The sequence below is a fragment of the Mustelus asterias genome, chromosome 9 (genome assembly GCF_964213995.1).
Source record: "Mustelus asterias chromosome 9, sMusAst1.hap1.1, whole genome shotgun sequence".
Lineage (NCBI taxonomy): Eukaryota > Metazoa > Chordata > Chondrichthyes > Carcharhiniformes > Triakidae > Mustelus > Mustelus asterias.
The window spans coordinates 113,318,798-113,339,341 of record NC_135809.1 but is presented as its reverse complement, the minus strand read 5'-3'; the positions used below and the strand labels follow the sequence as shown (position 1 = coordinate 113,339,341).

General features: G+C 43.5%; 1 protein-coding gene across 1 annotated transcript in view; it reads left to right on the top strand.

The window, feature by feature from the left end:
• The window catches only part of LOC144499193 (TBC1 domain family member 12), a 124,928-nt gene that overhangs the window by 89,577 nt on the left and 14,807 nt on the right, over window positions 1–20,544 (top strand). Inside the window, exon 11 of the mRNA XM_078221295.1 lies at window positions 18,399–18,521. Coding sequence (XP_078077421.1) covers window positions 18,399–18,521 — 123 coding nt within the window. The remainder of the gene's footprint in view (window positions 1–18,398; window positions 18,522–20,544) is intronic.

Sequence of the window (20,544 nt, the reverse complement as noted above, 5' to 3'; positions counted from 1 at the left end):
CGACTATGGGATTTTCACCGTAACTTCATTGCAATGTTAATGTAAGCCTACTTGTGACTAATAAGTAAACTTGACTTGTCTCAAAGGGCCGAATGGTATTCCAGCTCTAAATTTTATGTTCTAACATTCTTTGGAATGAGACGTTAAACCAAGACAAGAATGAGACATTAAACCTGCCCTCTCTGATAGATGTAAAAAATCCCATGGCAACTATTTCAAAATGTTTATCCCTCAACTAGCATTACTAAAAAGAAGCTGATTTTCTGCTCAATACAGGATGTGGGTGCACAAATTGAATGTTCCAATTCCTAAATTAGAACTGTCACTGCACTTGGAAAACAAAGTACTTAATTCTTTGGGAAATCTCAGTTGTGTAGGTGATATATTAATGCAAGTTCTTTCTTTTTTTTTCATTGCTTGGAATGAATCCAAAGTGAATAGTCAGCAAATGGCTAAAAACCGCAGACAGATCCCAAATATTCGCATCTCAACATCTACACAATTTTTGTTCATTTGGTTTGAGCTCCAGTTGAGAACTTTGTCCTGTCACAGGTGAACAGTGTCTCCTTCTGTGCTGCAATCTCGAACGTGTAGATACAAAGAATAAAGCGTCCATTTCCTCCCAAAGCACCATATCAATAAATATTAATTTTTTTTTTCCAGATTAATCGTCCTAAAATCATGCATCAAACTAACCCCTAAGGTAACTGTTTCATTCGCTGGAGCCAAAATTATTCTGCTCGGGTAACTTGTTTCAACAAGATAAAAATAAAAGTTCACGGAGTTTTTCTACCTTTTGGATCTTACGGCACAGAAGGAGGCCATTCTGCCCACAATGCCCAGACTAGGTCATTTGAAAGCTGTCCAATTTAATCCAATACCCCAGCTTTATCACCGCGATCTTGCAAACTTACAAAGTATTTTCCAACATAGAAACAGGCCATTCAACCCAGCAAGTCCATGCCAGTGATTTGTCCTCTTCAAATACATGTCTGATTTCCTTTTGAAAGTTTCTATTGAAACTGATTCCACTGGGGAGAGTGTTCCAGATCCTGACAACCCTCTGTGTGAAACAAATTCTCCTCATTTCCCCTCTAGTTATTTTGGCAATTATTTTCACTCTATAACCTCTGGTTACTGATCCATTTGCCAAAGTAAGGCTAATCTTCCATTCTATCCCCTTATTTAATCTATCCACATCCCTTGTAATGTTGAATGTCTCTATTAGACCCCTACTTAACCTTATGATCTGGCTTCTCCTTGAAGCACATTCTGAGCACCACTCCGCTGGCTAGCAGGATTGCCCCTCCACTCCTCCTCCTGCTATGTCTCGTACAGCAAATAGGAGCAAATTGTGTTTGCATGAGCAATACGGTATATGCAACTTGGCCTGTAGTGGAAGGATCTTAAGATCCACTGTACCTTAATAACATGCATGTCAATGGGGCCCTCATTGTAAATATGTAGACCCTAGCTTTAAATATAACATTGCATGCTCATTGCTATTGTCTTGTAAACTTTTCTAATGATGGTTTCCTGGCTCCTACAAGTATCACTTACTTCAATATAGGTTAAACATAGCTTTGTCACATCTGGTATCTTGCACTATTGCTTCCAAAAAATGCTACAATCCAATGTGTCTTGACTTTAAAATTCTCAAGCCTTGTTTTCAAATCTATCCGTGGCCTTGCCCCTCCTTATCTCTGTAATTTTCTCCAGCCCCACAAACCCCAGAGTCACCTGCACTCCTCTAATTCTGGCCTCTGGCGGTGCACCTCAAAATGTAATTGCTTGACCATTGGTGGCCATACCTTCAGTTGCCCAAGAACTAAAATTCCCTCCCCTTTCCACTTCTCTACCTTGCTTTCCTCTTTTAGGGCACTCCTTAAAACCTACCTATGTAACCAGCTTTTGGTCATCTTACATATCTCCTTATGTTGCTCAGTGTCATGTATTTGATAATGCTTCTGTGAAGCATCTTGTTATATTACATTAAAGATGCTGTATAAATATAAGTTGTTGTTGTGAGGCTCCTTCCATTTCAAGTGCTGAGAGCTGGGCCCTATTCCTTGACGGTGAATTTCAAGGGAGAACTTTGCCTCTCAAAATGAAAGGCATCCCACGTGAGAACTTGAGTTTATGAACATTCACCTTGCAATGACTGCTGGCCAGATGTTTAACACATTTGGTCTGATGTCACCCAGATATAATGCAGAGTCTTTTCAGTCCTGTAGTTCCCGATATTTCGAGTCCTTTTTTCCTTGCTCTGACAGAGGTATGAGGAAATCCATTTGTTGAAATAGTGGACAAAGAAATGTCACATACGCATGTTTACACTTTGGTCTCCAATATCTAGTCTTCAGTCTGTTGTCTCAGGCACAGCCTGAAAGGGTGGTGGAAGCAGATTCACTCATAACTTTCAAAAGGAAATTGGATAAATGCATGAAAAGAAAAGAAATTGCATGGCTATGAGGAAAGAACAAGAGCAGTGGGACGAATTGGATAGCCCTTTCAAAGAACTAGCACTGATGCAAGAATGGCCTCTTCTTGGGTTGTAAGATTCTATCATTTCTGGTTCATGTGGACCAAGGGCAAGTGAATGGAATTGAGGTACAGATTGGCCATGATTTACCTGAATAGTAGAATGGGTCAAGGGATTCCTCCTCCTTTCAGGTAATTTTGGTTATTGAAACCAGTCTACTGTTGTCCACCCTGACGTGGATTAATCTCATTTTGAATGTGCTTCCAAATGAGTGCCAATTACTAATTAGTATGGTTACTGGATTAAATTAACACATGTAGGCACTGGATACTGAGATTTAAAATTGAACACGTGCCCCGCCTTGAATTTACATTCCTATCGGTGTGTTTTAAGCAATTGTCTTCACTGTACTGTGCCTGCATGCTGCATTCCATGATCTGAAACACCTTGATGCCTTCAACTATTAAATGCTTCATGAGCAGTAGTTTGGTATCTTAATGGGTGACATGATTTATTAGCAAGACGGCAGCTGTAACTATTCTCACTGTGCCTGAGACGATAATTTTTCAAACTTAAGTCAATAATTTATCAAGTAATGTGACATGCCAGTCCCTGCCTATTGAAGTCCACATCAATAAAGTCTTATATGAGCCATAATTAGTCATCTAATCAATTGGGCCTTCTGTGTTGCAAACGTTGAGTTCTGATTCTGCCTTTGCCAAAATTATTTTTTTGAATAATTATTGAAATTGCTTGAGCTCATCCCTCCCCTCCCACTGGCCCCAAGGAATAATCATTCCTCTTTTCTCTTGGAGTTCTCCTGATTGAATTGTACAGCTTAGACTTTGCTGTTCATTTGTGTTTATTTAAAACTTTTATCTTTCATTACTGACTCTAGTTAACCCTTATCCTGCTAACAATGTGCATTCGCGGTCAAGTATGGTCTAGAAATCATCCGTCGCCAACAATGCAGTGCAGGTCTCGATGCATGCCTTTCCACCATTAACCCATTCATTCCCTTAACAGCTCTGTAAAAATACCAGGTAGGGGCATGTTGCTTTAATGCCTTACGTATTTGTATATTAATGTTGCCAACCATAAGTTAGAGAAGTCCATTATACTGTAATCCGGTAACTGCACATTGTATTGTAATATGATAGTACATTAAGCATCACTGAATACAGCAAAGGTTATGGGCTCTGATACTTGCGCTCCAGAACTAGCCAACCCTCTAACCAAGTTGCCCCAGTACAGCTATCCAACAATTTAGAAACTTGCCCAGGTATGTCCTGTCCGCAAAGAGCAGGACAAATTCAGTCTGGCGAATAACTACCCCATCAATCTACTCTCAATCATCAATCACTCCAATGTGAACTCAGAAGTGAGGATGATTACTCAGTGTTCACTACCATTCACAACTCCAGAGATACTAAAGCAATCAGCACCTGCATGCAACAAGATTTGGATAACATTAAGACTTGTGCTGATCAGTGTCAAGTAAAGTTTATGCCACGCAAGTGCTAGTCAATGAACATCTTTCACAAGAGAAAATCGAATCACCTTCCCTTGACATTCAATGATAATCCCATGCTGAAATTATCACTGATGTGGAGATGCCGGCGTTGGACTGGGGTGAACACAGTAAGAAGTCTCACAACACCAGGTTAAAGTCCAACAGGTTTATTTGGTAGCAAATACCATAAGCTTTCGTCAAGCGTTCTCCAAGGCGGCCTTCACGACACACGACAGTGCAGAGTCGCTGAGCAGAAACTGATAGCCAAGTTCCGTACACATGAGGACGGCCTAAACCGGGATGTTGGATTTATGTCACATTATCAGTAACCCCCACAGCTTGCCCCCTGGACTTGCAGAATCTCACTAGCTGTTCTGTCTGGAGACAATACACATCTCTTTAACCTGTGTTTAATGCTCCCTCCACCCACATTGTCTGTACCTTTAAGACCTGGCTGGCTGTAGGGATTCGCATTCTAATCAGTATTCTGTAACTTGATTTTGTGCACTGTTTGAGAGCACATTTCCACTCCATCTGACGAAGGAGCAGCGCTCCGAAAGCTTATGGTATTTGCTACCAAATAAACCTGTTGGACTTTAACCTGGTGTTGTGAGACTTCTTACGAAATTATCACTGGCCAGAGGTTGAACTGACCAGCCACATAAATGGGAATTCTGCAGTGAGTAACCTATTTCCTGATTCCCCAAAACCTGTCTACTGTCTACAAGACAGAAAATGAGGGACCAGTCATGTAGGAAAATGAGGAAACGTTTTCTTCACTCAAAGGGTTGTGAATCTTTGAATTCTCTACCCCAGAGGGTTGTGGATGTGTTATCATTGAATATATCTAAGGCTGAGAGAGACACAGATTCTGATCTCTCAGAGAATCAAGGTACATGGGGAGCGGGCTGGAAGGTGGAGTTGAAACTGAAGATCAGCCATGATCAATGGACCATGTGGCCTTCTCCTGCCGCTATTTCTTATGTGCTTATGTAAGCCAGGAGTGTGTTAGAATGCTCTTCACTTGCCTGGATGAGTGCAGCTCTAACAATACTCAAGAAGCTTGAATTATACAGGCCAAAGCAGCCCGCTTGATTGACACCCTTTCCACCACCTTAAGGTCTTTATCAGTGGCTTTAATTTCAGGAGTTTGGCCAAGAGGACACTGGGATGGGCTGCAGCAAAGGGATTAAAAGGTGTGAAATTGTAGGGAAATGGTGATGATGGAATGACATCTTGGGGAAACCATAGCTGCTCACAGGCAGGCTTCAGGAGCGAAGAGGTCCTCAAAGCTTCCTCCAGTTTCTCATCCTCCTCCTCCTCCACACCCACCCACTAAGGTGGCCTCCGAATGCCTGATGGTAGAGCTGCCTCACAGTACAAGGTTGGAAAGCATGAAGCAGACCAGTACAAACTTGGATGTCCACTCTGGTAAGTTCTGCACGGTTCCCTCTGAGTGCTCCAGGTTACTTCAGGATGCTGATGTTTTTATTCCACAATGTTCCCAGTGATTCCCTGGCTCTCATTATAAGAACATAAGAACATAAGAAATAGGAGCAGGAGTAGGCCATCTAGCCCCTCGAGCCTGCTCCGCCATTCAATAAGATCATGGCTGATCTGATAGTGGGTTCAGTTCCACTTACCCGCCCGCTCCCCATAACCCTTAATTCCCTTAATGGTTAAAAATCTATCTATCTGTGACTTAAACACATTTAGAGGTAGCCTCTACTGCTTCATTGGGCAGCGAATTCTAAAGATTCACTACCCTCTGAGAGAAGAAGTTCCTCCTCAACTCTGTTCTAAATTGACTCTCCTGTATTTTGAGGCTATGCCCCCTAGTTCTTGTTTCCATTGTAAGTGGAAATAACCTCGCTGCTTCTACACTGTCTAGCCCCTTCATTATCTTATATGTCTCTATAAGATCTTCCCTCAACCTTCTAAACTCCAATGAGTACAGGCCCAGTCTACTCAATCTCTCCTCGTAAGCTAACCCCCTCATCTCCGGAATCAACCTGGTGAACCTTCTCTGTACCCCCTCCAAAGTTAATATATCCTTTCTTAAATAAGGGAACCAAACTTGTACACAGTACTCTAGGTGCGGCCTCACCAGTACCCTGTACAGTTGCAGTATGACCTCCCTGCTTTTATACTCCATCCCTCTCACGATAAAGGCCAACATTCCATTTGTCTTCTTGATCACCTGCTGCACCTGCAAACTGAGTTTTTGTGATTCATGCACAAGGACCCCCAGGTCCCTCTGCACAGTAGCATGTTGTAATTTTTCACCATTTAAATAATAGTCCATTTTACTATTATTCCTTCCAAAGTGGATAACCTCACACTTACCAACATTATACTCCATCTGCCAGATCCTTGCCCACTCACTTAGCCTATCCAAATCTCTCTGCAGACTCTCTGTGTCCTCCACGCAATTTGCTTTCCCACTCATCTTTGTGTCATCCGCAAACTTAGTTACCCTACACTCGGTCCCCTCCTCCAGATCGTCTATGTATATGGTAAATAGGTGTGTTGTCCTTGCACAGTAAGTTAGCGAAGCAGAATGCTGAGCCAGCTGTACAGCGGGTATCCCTCATCACCAAACAGCCCGCCTCTGACTTGTCTTGGTAGCCCAAAAGACAATAAGAACTGTCTGCCCCAGGATGAAAGCATCGAGGTTACTACCTGGATAGCGGGCCTTTATTGACATGATATCCTGTGCACAGTCCCACACCAACTGCACATTGCTGAAACAGTAGCTCTTACGATTCTTCCAAACCCCACCATCTACATGATCCCTGTTTCCCAGAGAATTGGTCATCTCAATAACTGGCAAAACTACATGTCCAAGCCATCAAGAGCAAAGACAGTGAAGGAGAAGTGCTCCCTGTTGTCCATGGAGGGTTGAGCCTTCTAGGGAAAGCCCTCTTCCTCCTTCCTCTGCACACACACTGTACCTTGTCTGCAGCTGTCCTCTCGTGTTGCAATCCAAGAGTGTGTGCACCTGCAGCCCCCCAGCTCCATGAGGCTTTCTCTGCACCGGGCAGTAAACCCCTTTGATCTTTATAGAATCCCTATAGTGCAGAAGGAGGCAATTTGGCCCATTGAGTCTGCACCGACCACAATCCCACCCAGACCATATACCCTTAACCACACCTATTTACCCTGCTAATCCCCCTGAAAGGGGCAATTTAGCATGGCCGATCGACCTAACCCATACATCTTTGGAGTGTGGGAGGAAACCAGAGCACCCGGAGGAAACCCACGCAGACACGGGGAGAACATGCAGATTCTGCACAGACAGTGACCCAAGGCCGGAATCAAACCCAGGTCTCTGGCGCTGTGAGGCAGCAATGCTAACCACTGTGCCACCCCAATCTGACCTTCTGACCTTCCAATCCTGACCTTTCTGCCAGGAAACTGCCACATTCCCTTCAGAATTCAACAGATCGCCAAGACTGCCCAAGAACGTGCCAAAGTGATTATACAAACTGCAAGAGCCAAAGTAAGGGAAAATAATCCTGACTTCTAAGTTGTATGGCTAGCCCTTTAAGTAACACTGTTGGGGGGGGAGGGCAGGGTGTTCTCTCGTGCAGCTAATCACGTTCAGCTGGGACTGAATAGGAGAGTGCGATAACTGGACCTCCACAATCCAATTTGACAGAACTGGTTGATGTCATGCTCCTGCCAATCTGCATGTCTCATGCAGGCTATGACTGGAAGTATCCTGGTCAGCATTATTCCTCTTTGGAGAGGCCAGTGCCCACTTTTGCAGAATGATGTCAAATATTAAAATAAGGACGTGTTCATGAATTCAGCTTTTGAATTTTTTGTTTTTTGAACAGATAACGTTTTAGATTAAAGATCTGACCAAGTCGTTCATTTTGGCTTTTAACATCCTGCAACCTCTCAGAGGTTGCAATAATGATCCTACTCCCCCGGGTCCTTCAAAAGTACTTGAAATCCTATACTCTTCGAATTGTGATCCTTAAGCTATCTGGGAGACGTGAAGAAAGCCCAGTGAGCAGGACGACAGTGAGAGCTTGGCGAGGCCAATGGAAACCTGTCCTGTTTATCAAACTTCCAGAAAAAGGCACAATAATTGCACAGCAGTTCACGAGAGAAAGTCCCTGTAGCAATCCGTGTACCTTTGTTGTTTCAACTCTATTGAAAAGATTCAAGGAAAGCCTGGAGGAAAACGTTAAAAGGGTCTCATGATGACTAATTGCAGCCTTTCTGTCTTCCTGGCTCATGGGATCATGTTTGACTTTGCTATTTGTTACTGAAAAGATATTGTCATTTTTCCAGTGAAATGATTTCTTGCATCACTAAGAAAGAACTTGCATTTTAACTGTGCCTTTCACAAACACATCTCAAAAGCTTCACAGCCATTGAATTATTTTCAAGTGTAGTAATTGTTTGGGCAGAATGATCTACTCCTGCTCCTCTGTTCCTATTACGCTTAAAGGGATAGCATGATAGAGGCAAGTAAGCTATCTCCACTGGTTGGGGAGTCTAGATCCAGGGGACACGATTTCAAAATAAGGGGGATGACATTTGGGAATGAGGAGAAACTTTTTTACTTTGAGGGTTGTGAATCTTTGAAATTCTCTACCCCAGAGGGCTATGGAAGGTCAGTCATCGACTATGTTTAAAGTAGAGAATAGCATATATCTAAATAGCAATGACATAAAGGAATATAGTGATGGTATTAGTTTTGAGAAGAGTAGAATACAAAAGCAGGGATGTAGTGCTGAGGCTTTTTAAGGCTCTGGTCAGACCACGTTTGGAATATTGTGAGCAATTTTGGGCCCCCTATCTAAGGAAGGATGTGCTGGCCTTGGAGAGGGTCCAGAGGAGGTTCATGAGAATGATCCCAGGAGTGAAAGGCTTGATGTATGAGGAGCGTTTGAGGACTCTGGGTCTGTACTCGATGGAGTTTAGAAGAATGAGAGGGGATTTCATTGAAACTTACAGAATACTGAAAGGCCTGGATAGAGTGGACATGGAGAAGATGTTTCCATTAATAGGAGAGGGTCCGAGGGCACAACCTCAGAGGAAAGGGATGACCCATTAGAACCGAGATGAGGAGGAATTTGTTTAGCCAGAGGGTGGTGAATCTGTGGAATTCATTGCCACAGAAAGCTGTGGAGGCAAGGTCATTGAGTGTATTTAAGACAGAGATAGATAGGTTCTTGATTGGTAAGGGGATCAAAGGTTATGGGGAAAAGGGTGGGAGAATGGGGTTGAGAAACATATCAGTCATGATCGAATGGTGGAGCAGACCCGATGGGCCAAATGGCTTAATTCTGCTCCTATACCTTATGGTCTTATAGTGTGGGGGAAAAGGCATTGAAGTGGATGATCAGCCATGATCGTATTGAATGGCGGAGTAGGCTTGACGGTCTACTAGTCCTGTGTTCCTATATTGTGATATAGTGAAACATGGCAGTCACTTTGCACATAGCAAGATCCCACAAAGAACAATCATGCGTTTTAGTGATGTTGATAAGTGATAAATATTTGGCCTGGAGGAATTCCCCTGCTCTTCTTCGAAATAATGCCATGGGATCTTTTACATCCACGTAAGAGGGAAATTTCCCCCACTCACTTTGAGAACCAGTTTTTACTTTGCCCAAAATTTGTAAAAGGTTGGTAAGAATCTCTTTGAAAGATAGTTGCATTTAATTGTAACTGCGGTTCAGCCAAATAATTAACTTTAAATATTCATTACACATAATTTTTCCAAGGAACTTAAAAGTCAGTATTTGATAAGAGTACAGCTCCTGTGTTTGAAGTGTTGTTGCTGAATAGAATTGGCCACGGGCCATTTACTCCAAGGCAAGGTAGTAACAGAAGTTTATTCAAACACTATTCATCCTGTACACTGCGAGGTATCATGATGCGCTCAATGAAAAATGAGAAAAGCACCTTTTTAAACACATTGTTGTTAATACACTGAGAGAATATTATATTTCATCAATGTAATTATATTTACTTTAATCGGGGGCATAAGTTATGTTATTGGTTAGCAAGAACATGATGCAATATCAACCATCCGATCCTATAACATTTCAAATTAGCTGGAAGCTGTCTAGTGCTGTGGAATTTATCCATATGTTGGATCAGTGTGGGAAAAGTTGATTTTGTAACAACTATTTAATTTTTTTTTGAAAAGTAAGTTCAGTTCTATTTTAGCAAATACCTGCCATGGCCCAATAAGAAACACTCTGGCTCCTCAGTCAGAGTTCAAGTCCTACTCTACAGACCTGACTACAAAACCAGGCTGACAGTCCCAATGCAGTATGGAGGGAGTGCTACAGTTAGGCATTGCCTCTACTTTAAGCCAACTTCAGACACTAGTCCTGTAGGCCCTCTACTCTTCTCCATACCCATCGGCCTATCTCTTTTCCTCATTTTTCTGATTGAAGGTTGTAGCTTTCTTTGTATCTGACTGGCTCCCCCTTGAAAGGCAGCATTTGACCGTATGGCATCAAGGAGCCCGAGCAAAACTGGAGTCGGTGGGAATCGGGGAAAACTGGTTGGAGTCACACCTGGCCACAAAGGTTGTGGTGATTGGAGGTCAATCATCTCAGTTCCAGGACATCACTGCAGGAGTCCCTCAGGATAGTGTCCTTGGCCCAAACATCTTCAGCTGCTTCACCAACGACCTTCCTTTCACCATAAGTTCAGAAGTGGGGATGTTCGCAGATGACTGCACAATATTCAGTATCATTCGCAACTCCTCAGATACCAAAGCAGATCATGCCCAAATGCAATGAGAGCTGGACAATATCCAGGCTTGGGCTGACAAGTGGCAAGTAGCATTCGTGCCACACAAGTGCTGTGCAATGACTATCTCTAACAAGAGGGAATCTAACCATGGCCCCTTGACATTCAATGGCCTTGCCATCGCTGAATCCCCCACTATCAACATCCTAGCGTTGCCATTGACCAGAAATTTAACTGGATTAGCCATATAAATACTGTGGTTACAGGAGCAGGTCAAAGGCTCCTGTGGTGAGTAACTCACCTCCTGACTCCCCAAAGCCTGTCCATGATCTACAAGGCACAAGTCAGGAGTGTAATGGAATACTGTACACTTCTTGGATGAGTGTAGCTTGAACAACAGTCAAGAAGCTCGACCACATCCAGGACAAAACAACCCACTTGATTGACACCTCATTCACAAACATTCAATCTCTCCACCACCGATGAACAAGATCACTGCAGGAATTCACCAATGTTTCATACACAGAACCCTCCAAACCTACAACTACTACCATCTGGAAGGACAACAGCAGCAGATACCTGGAGGTAAGTTACTCGCCAGGTAACCCCCAGGATGTTGTGGGTTTCAGTGATGGTCATGTTAAGGAGTGATGTTTGGACCTTCTTTTGCTGGAGATGATCATTACCCGGCACTTGTGTTGCATGAATGTTCCTTGACACTTCTGGCTGAAGGTGGATGTAAATGCTTCAATATTGTCTTTTGCACTGACGTGCTAAGCTCCCTTATCATCGAGGATTTGTGGAGTCTCCTCCTCTGGTTACTTGTTTAATTGTCCATCACCATTCACAACTGGATGCAGCAGGATTGCAGAGCTTTTTTTCCTCATCTGTTGGTTCTGGGTTGCTTTCCTCTGTCTACCACATTCTACTTCTTATTCCAGTGCTGTAGCTTCACCAGTTTTTCACCTCATTTTTAGGTGCACTTGGTGATGCTCCTGATATACTCTCCTGCACTCCTCATTGTACCAGGGTTGATCCCCTGTCTTGATGGTAATGCTTAGACTGAGGGAAATGCCAGGCCAGGAGGTTACAGATTATGGTTGATCATAATCGGGGTGATATGGTGGTACTGATGCCTCACAGCACCAGGGGCCCAGGTCACTGTCCGTGTGGAATTTGCACATTCTCCCCATGTGCGTGGGTTTCCTACGGGTGCTCCGGTTTTCCCCCCACAGTCCAAAAGATGTGCTGGTTAGGTGCATTGGCCATGCTAAGTTCTCCCTCAGTGTGCCCGAACAGGCACCAGAGTGTGGTGACTAGGGAATTTTCACAGTAACTTCATTGCAGTGTTAATGTAAGCCTACTTGTGACACTAATAAATAAACTTTAAAACAAAACTTTATCCTGCTAATGTTGATGGCCCACAGCACCCAATGGAATCTCAGTTTTGAGCTGCTAGATCTGTTTAGAATCTATCCCTTTTAGCACAGTGGTGGTGCCACACAACACAATGGAATGTACGCAGTGTGAAGATAGGACTTCATCTCCACAAGTACCGTGCGGTGGTGACTCTCACCAAGACGATCATGGACAGATGCATCTGCAGCAGGTAAATTGGTGGTGGAAAGGCAAATTAGTTTTCCCTCATACCTGCCTCAGGTCCCTTCTGGCAGGTGTGTCCTTCAGGAACTAACCAGCTTGGTCAGTAATGGCGCTCCCAAGCCACTCATGGAGATAGGCATTGAAGTCCTCCACACAGAGTACATTCTGCACCCTTGCCAAGAACCTCAGTGCTTCTTCCAAGTGATGTTCAAAATGGCAGTAAATGATAAACAGCGGGAGGTTTCCTTGCCCACGTTTGATCTGATGCCTTGAGGTTTCAAGGGTTCTGGAGTCAATGTTGAGGACTTCCAGGGCCAAGCACCTCTGATTGCATACCATTGTGCCGTCACTTCTCGTGAATCTGTCCCAGAGATGGTGATGGAGATGTCTGTGACATTTGTTGCAAAGTATGATTCTGTGAGTATGACGATGTCTGTCTGTTGTTTAACTAGCCTGTGAAACAGACACATTTTGGCATCAGTCCTCAGATAGTAATGAGGAGGGCTTTGCAGGGTCAACTAGGCAAGCCTAGCAGTGTCTGGGTTAATGCTGGCGGGTCTGACTGGATTGTTCTTATTAGAATTTTCGTAGCAATTTGATACTGAGTGACTTGCTATTGCATTTCAGAAGGCAGTTAAGAGTCAGCTGCATTAGTGAAATGGATGAGTTTTAGCCAATTCGTCATTACTCAAACTAACATTTTAGTTCCAGATTTGATTTAATTAATGGCATTTTAATTCTCCAGTTGCTGTGGTGCGATTTGAACTGTTGTCTCTGGATCAGTAGTCCAGGTCTTTTGATTACCAAGCCACAGCATAACCACTATACTATCACACCCCTCACTACCGCAAGGAGTGATTGAGACAAATAGCATAGATCCATTTAAGGGTAAACTGGGTTAACACATGAGGGAGAAAATAACAGAAGGCTCGGCTTGTGGGGAACATAAACACCAGTGAAGACCATTTGGGCCAAATGGTCTGTTTCTACGCTGTAAATCTATGTATAATTAAACCTGTTTCAGCTAATTCCCATTCAGCCAAGATTAATTTGAACCAGGCTAACGCCCTCTTTTATCCATCAAACCACCTCAATCCCATGGTCCCGTTAAATTGGACGTAAATGACCCCATGCCACAATGTCAAAGAAACACATGGAAATGCTCATGGTATTCAGGCCAACATTTATCCCAAATGAGGTAATCCTGCACCATGGCAGTTTAAGAATTGAATTCGGTTTTACAAATCTGTAAATATAAAACTGAATAATAGTGAAAATTGCCATGAGGCTGTCAGATTATCATTTGAAAACAATCTGTTTCATTGATATCCTTCGGGGAAGGATATCTGCTGTTCTTACCCAGCCTGAGACTGTGTGACTCCAGTTCCACACCAACGTAGTTAACTTTTTAACTGCCCTCTGATGCTAGCAAGGTACTGAGTACCTTCACCACATAGACTGCAGCAGTTCAAGAGGAAGGTCCACCAACCCCTTCTCAAGGCAACTAGGAACAGTCAAGAATCATAGATTCCTTACAGTGCCGAAGGAGGCCATTTGGCCCATCAAGCCTACACTGACAACAGGACAGGCCCTATCCCCACATAGTTATCCTGACACTAAAGGTCAATTTAGCATGGCCAATCTACCTAACCTGCACATCTTTGGACTGTGGGAGGAAACCGGAGCACCCGGAGGAAACCTACAGATACAGGGAAAACGTGCAAACTCCGCACAGACAGTACGCTGAGGCCGGAATTGAACCCGGGTCCCTGGCGCTGTGAGGCAGTAGTGCTAACCACTGTGCCACCCTGGGCAGCCCTGCTAGCAATGACCACATCCTGATTAAGAACGTGAAAAAGATTTGACACCGCCATTATGCAGTTTTGAATTTGGCTTGTTGCATGTTCTATTTGCGTATAGTTTGCAGCAATAGTTTTAAAAGCTGTCTTTGCTTTTGTGGATCACTTACAACTTCTTTAAACAACAAAGGTTGGCTTATCAAATTGCTTAACTAAAACATGTCGGCCCCCGATTTGTTTTGAGAAAAAAAACATTTGGGGAATTTGAATATAAATCTCCCTTTTCCACAGAGAACTATTCGGAGGTGACTGTGGTTGTCTCAACATCTCCTCACCATTGTCTTGAAACGAGATTTGTTTACAAAACAATGTGCTTCCCGTATTATGTCTGATTCACAGGTAGCAGCAAATACTCCCGCAGTGCTTCTTCCCAGGGCAAGTAGGGTGACGTGTGTCACTCACCCACATGAAGAACGGATGTGCGATAGGAGTTTGGTTTTTATTATCATAATTTAGCGCAGGGACTCTGCTATGGTTTTGTCTGCACAGCCTCAGCTCCACACACATGTCTGCACGCCCACAGCCGATGGACGTGGAGATAACAAGGAAACAAAGGGCCACCATGCTAATTTGGATATGTGAAACTTAATGCTTTTTTATTTCAATGGAAGTTCACAATGTTAAAGAAATAAACGTGTCCTGCCCTGTGTGAGAATCATTGCTGACTCTGCATTCCCTATTCGCAACCCTTGCCCCAGATATTTATTTTTAATTAAAGGGAGGACTGAAAGGTTTTTTTTTATCCAGATGACATTTATAGAGAGAAAAGAATGTTCTTATCTGAAATTTCTCCCAATGTTTCATAGAATTATAGGGTCGCTACAGTGCAGAAGGAGGCCATTTGGCCCATTGAATTTGCACCAACCATAATCCCCCCCATGCCCTATCCCATAACCCCACTTATTTACCCTGTTAGTGCCCCTGATACTGAGGGGCAATTTAGCATGGCCACTCAACCAAACCCACACATCTTTAGAGTTTAAAAAAATTCATTTATTAGTCACAAGTAAGGCTTACATTTACACTGCAATGCAGTTACTGTGGAATTCCCCTAGTCGCCATACTCCGGCACCTGTTCGGGTCAATGCACCTAAGCAGCACGTCTTTCAGACTGTGGGAGGAAACCGGAGCACCCGGAGGAAACCCACGCAGACACGAGGAGAACACGCAAACTCCACACAGACGGTGACCCAAGCCGGGAATCGAGCCCGGGTCCCTGGCGCTGTGCTAAACCACTGTGCCACCGTGCCATTCCTTCTTTGGAGTGTGGGAGGAAACCCGAGCACCCGGATGAAACCCATACATACACAGGGAGAACATGCAAACAGCACAGTCACTGAAATTGAACCCGAGTCCCTGGCGCTGTGAGGCAGCAGTGCTAACCACTGTGCCACCGTGCCGCCCACTTTCATATAAAGTATCATTTATTGGCTCTACTGTCACTGCTGTCCTACAGTCTTTAACGTTAACTGTCCTGCAGTCAGTGTGATGGTCATGGAAGAATGGCAAAGGGTACAGCTATATGGCCACAAATACATATATGTTTTTATGCTGATGACTTGTACAATTCCATTGACCCATGTGGGCAGCTGGTAATCGAGGCACTAGACTATACAATTGCAGTATTCTTTACTCCTTATTTTAGTGATTTTTTTTTTAATCCTCCTCATCCTATGCTGGATTTATTTGCTTTAAAGCTTTGTAGGCTAAGGGAAAATTGAATGCAAGTTTTTAAATAAAGAAATATCTTGCATTTATCTAGCACTTTTTCACACTTTCAAGATGTTAAAGTAGAGCTTTTAGCCAATTAAGATCTTTTTTGAAGTGTTCTTCTCCCCTAGAATATTCAGTTTTCTTGTCTCCCCTCTGGGAAGTTCCCTTCCCAAACCTCTCTGCCTTACCCTTCATCTTTCCCTTCCTTTACAAACAGGCTTCCTCTTGTTCCTGTGTCAGACAATGTACATTTTTCTTCCCTGACATTTCTTTTAAATAAAAGAACGAAAATTCTGCATTCAGAAAGACGTTTATGTATCACCTTTCAGTTCATGAAGCGAGTCACTGTTTTAATGCAGGAAGCAAGGTCCCACAACAGCAATGTGACAAATGGCCAGGTAATCTGCTTTTTTATGATGTTGGTTGAGTGGTTAATATTGGTCTGGTACACCAGAGCGAATCCCCTGCTCCTCTTCAAAATAAGGACGCAAACGGACCATCAGTTAGGCCTCGCGTCACAATGAACATAAGAGAACATGGACTGCAGCAGTTCAAGAAGGCAGCTCACCTTCTCAAGGGTAATTAGGGACAGACAATAAATGCTGGCCTAGCCAATGACGCCAAATCCCATAAACGAATATAGAACATATATTGGCTTTGGAGGAATGCAGCGTGCGTTAAACAGAATGGATTCCAAGGATTAAATTATAAGGAGAGATTACACAAATTAGGATTGTATTCTCTGGAACTTAGAAGGTTAGTGGGCTGATGTGATCAATGTTTTCAAGATTTTTAGTGCATTAGATAAGGTAGATCGAGAGAAACTATTTCCGTTGGTTGAAGAATCTAGGACTAGGGAGCATTGATTAACAAATTAGGTCCAGAGCTTTGAGGAGTGAATTTTGGAAATGCTTCTCCATACAGAAAAGGTGGTAGAATCATAGAATAGAATCATAGAATCATTACAGTGCAGAAAGAGGCCATTCGGCCCATTGAGTCTGCACCAATGACAATCCCACGCAGGCACTACTCCCCTTATCCCATGTATTTACTCCACTAGTCCTCCTGACACGAAGGGACAATTTAGCATAGCCAATCCACCTAACCCACACATCTTTTGAACTATCTTCCACAAATGGCATTTGATACTAGATCAGATTTTTAGCCTAAGATTATGGTTCATGCCATTCAAAGAAATCATAGATGATCTTCAACTTAAGCCTAAATATTGTCCAGGTTTTGCTGCGTATGGACTCAGATTTTTTCAGTATCTGAGGAGACACGGATAATGCTAAACATTGTGCAGTTATCCACAAACTTCCCCATTTCTGACCTTATGATGGAGGGAAGGTCATTGATGAAACAGCTAAAGATGGTTGGGCCTGGAACATCCTTCCTGAGGTGTGCTCACAGTAGCCAAGTGTGGTTTATCTAGGGCTTTGTATAGCTGAAGAACTACTATCCCCTGTATTCTAATCCTCTCGAGATGAAAGCCAGCATTCCATTTAGCTTTCTGATTATTTTCTGAACCTGATCATGGCATTTTAATGTTAATTTTATTGTTGATTGCTGTAAAAACACATTTTATTCATGAATGTCCTTTAGGGAAGAAAGCTGTCCTTCCCTGGTCTGACCCGCATCTGACTCCAAATCCACAGCAATGTGGTTGACTCTCAGTTTCCCTCTCAAATGACCAGCAAGCCACTCAGTTCAAGGGCAATTAGACATGGGCCTTGCCACACGCCATGAAAGAATTTCTAAAAAGCCCTCCCTCCCTGTATCACAAGGTTCTGGGTTCAAGTCCCACTCGAGGACTTGAGCATAAAAGTCAAGGCTGACACTCCAGTCCAGTGCCAAGGGAGTGCTGCACTGTCAGTGGTTCAATCTTTCAGATTGGTTGCTAAACTGAGGCCCCATCTGCAGGCTTGGGTGAAGATAAAGGGGATCCCATTGCAACATTTTGAAGAGGAGCGCGGGAGTTCTCCCTGTTAGTGTCCTGGACAATATTTATCCTTCAGTCAGCATCACAAAAACAGGTTGTCCCGTGATTGCTGTATGTGGGAATTTGCAGAGCGCATAGTGCTTTTTCCTGCAACAGTGACTACATCTCGATCATACTTGATTGCCTCTAAAGCATGAATGCAAGTCTTCATTCTTCATCAACAAACTTGGAAATGTGGTTTTATCTTCCGATCAGGTAAGTCGTTAATAAATATGGTGAATAGTTAAAGCTCGACACATCCTTGTGGCACACCAGTTACATCAGCTGTCATGTGGGGGGGTGGGGGGGGATGGGGTTTGGGGGTGGATGGGGGGCTGGGAGGTGGATGGGGTTTGGGGGATGGATGGGGGGGGGGGTGGGTTGGGGCTTCAGCCTGAACTTTATGCTCAGGTCTCTGGAGTACGACTTGAACCCATGACCTACTGAGGGACAAGAATGCTGCCCAGAGACATGGCTGACATATGTTTGATGGTTGGGTGTTCTTTGATATGTTTACAGGCAGACACTCCACCCAAGCAGCTGCTGTGGAGAAGATGACAAAGTTAAATGGGAAAAATTCACCTGACTCAAAAGGAGCAGGCGGGAAGAGGTCAACGAGGTCAAGTGCATCAGCGGGAAGAGGTACCTCTCCACTCTATATATTACCTTTTCCGACTTGAGTTAGAACTTCAGTCTGTTTGTTTTGCAAAAGGATTTAAACAAAATAATGGTCATAAATAGAAAGTGGAGGACATTTCAACACATTTAAGCACCAACAATGTGTCAGCTGGCTAACATTCCATAATAATAAACTGGATGGTGAAAGCAGATTCAACGATAATTTGCCTTTATTTAATACCCCCAAAGCACTTCAAACGAGCTTTACCAGACAAAATTATGCAGTGAGCAATAAAGGAGACATTTAGGCTGGCAGTTGAAGTCTTGGTGAAAACTGTAGGTTTTAAGGAGTGTCATAAAGGAGGAGAGAGAGATTTAGGGACAGTATTTCAAAGCTAAGGGCCCAGGCAGCTGAATGCACTGTCACCAAATGTAAAGCAATGAAAATCGGAGACCAGCGCTAGGGGAGCGCAGAGGGTTGTAGAGCTAGTTGTAAGTAACTTTCGAGAGGACACAAGATAAAGAGTTGAAAAGGAAAATGTTTTCAGAACTATTAGAGAAAGTGGGACTCAAAGTGCCAGCACAAATTTGTTAAGCCAAATAAATTAAGTAGAAGAGTTGGGGAATCATGTTGCAGCTATATAAAACCTTGGTTAGGTCGCATTCGGAGCACTGCCTGCAGTTCTGGTCACCACACTACCAGAAAGACGTGGAAGCTTTGGAGAGAGTGCAAAGAAGGTTCACCAGGATGTTGCCTGGTCTCGAGGGCATTGACTACGAGGGGAGGTTGAATAAACTAGGATCGTTTTCACTGGAAAGCCAGAGGCTGAGGCGAAATCTGTTAGAGTTTGACAAAATTATGAGAAGCATTGACAGAGTGGATAGTCAGAGGCATTTTCCCAGGTTGGAAGTGTCAATTACAAGGGGGGCACAGGTTCAAGGTGAGAGGGGGAAAGTTTAAGGGAGATGTGCGGAGGAAGTTTTTCATGCAGAGAGTAGTGGGTGCCTGGAACGCGCTGCCAGAGGAGGCGGTGGAAGCAGACACATTTAGCAACATTTACGAGGCATATGGATGGATACATGAATAGAGGGATATGGACTGAGTAAGGGCAGAAGTTTTCTTTTTAGCTTGGTTAGGGCATCATGATTGGCCAGACTTGGAGGGCCAAAGGGCCTGTTCCTGTGCTGTACTTTTCTTTGTTCTTTGTTCTACCTCCTTCAGTGTCTTATCATTTTGTGATATTCAGTCTAAGGGAAAAAATGTTTTGCAACATTCTCCACAATAGGAGAAATGGAGGCTGATTCATTCCCCTATCCACCCAATTAGTCCCTTCATCAAATCCGTCCATGGGCTCACCCCTCTCTTGAACCTTTTACCACCCTACAACACCTGGATTCAAATGCAACTGGATGGTGTGATGGTGGATTAAACCAGCACACACTGTGTGAAAAGATAGCAAGGAACACAACCTGGGATCTTCTGATATACACACCATGTGGTTAGGGTCACCAACCCTCCATGATTGTCCTGGAGTTTCCAAAAATAAAAGATTAATCTCCTAGACACGAAGTGAGCAACATCCAGGAGAAAAACCATAGGAAATTCTCATGATGAGCAGGTGAATCGACTGATCTTATTGCCTGCTTCTCAATGGTTACACACAATCTAGGACAGTCTAAAGTTTGACATGATTGATATATTGTCCCCTCTCAACCATCTTGTTTGCATACTAGTACTGCAACTCACAATGTCACCGTAAAGTCAATGTTGCTTCATTGGGCAACTAACCGTGGCTCAGTCTAATGACGGAAGCCTCAAGCAATGTAACCAACCAGAGTTAGCAAAGAGCCATTGCAAAGTGTCTTTTTTTGGTGAAGTTTGGAGTGGGAAGTAGATGGGGACGGTGTTTAATTCACTCATCTATCTGAAGTACGTTTAAGCACAAGTCCAGAATGAAAACACACTCCTGTGCTGCCAACTACGACTAGGTACTGAGATTAGAAAGACAGCTGAAGATTTGTTTGCTGTGGCCATTGAGAGCTGCAC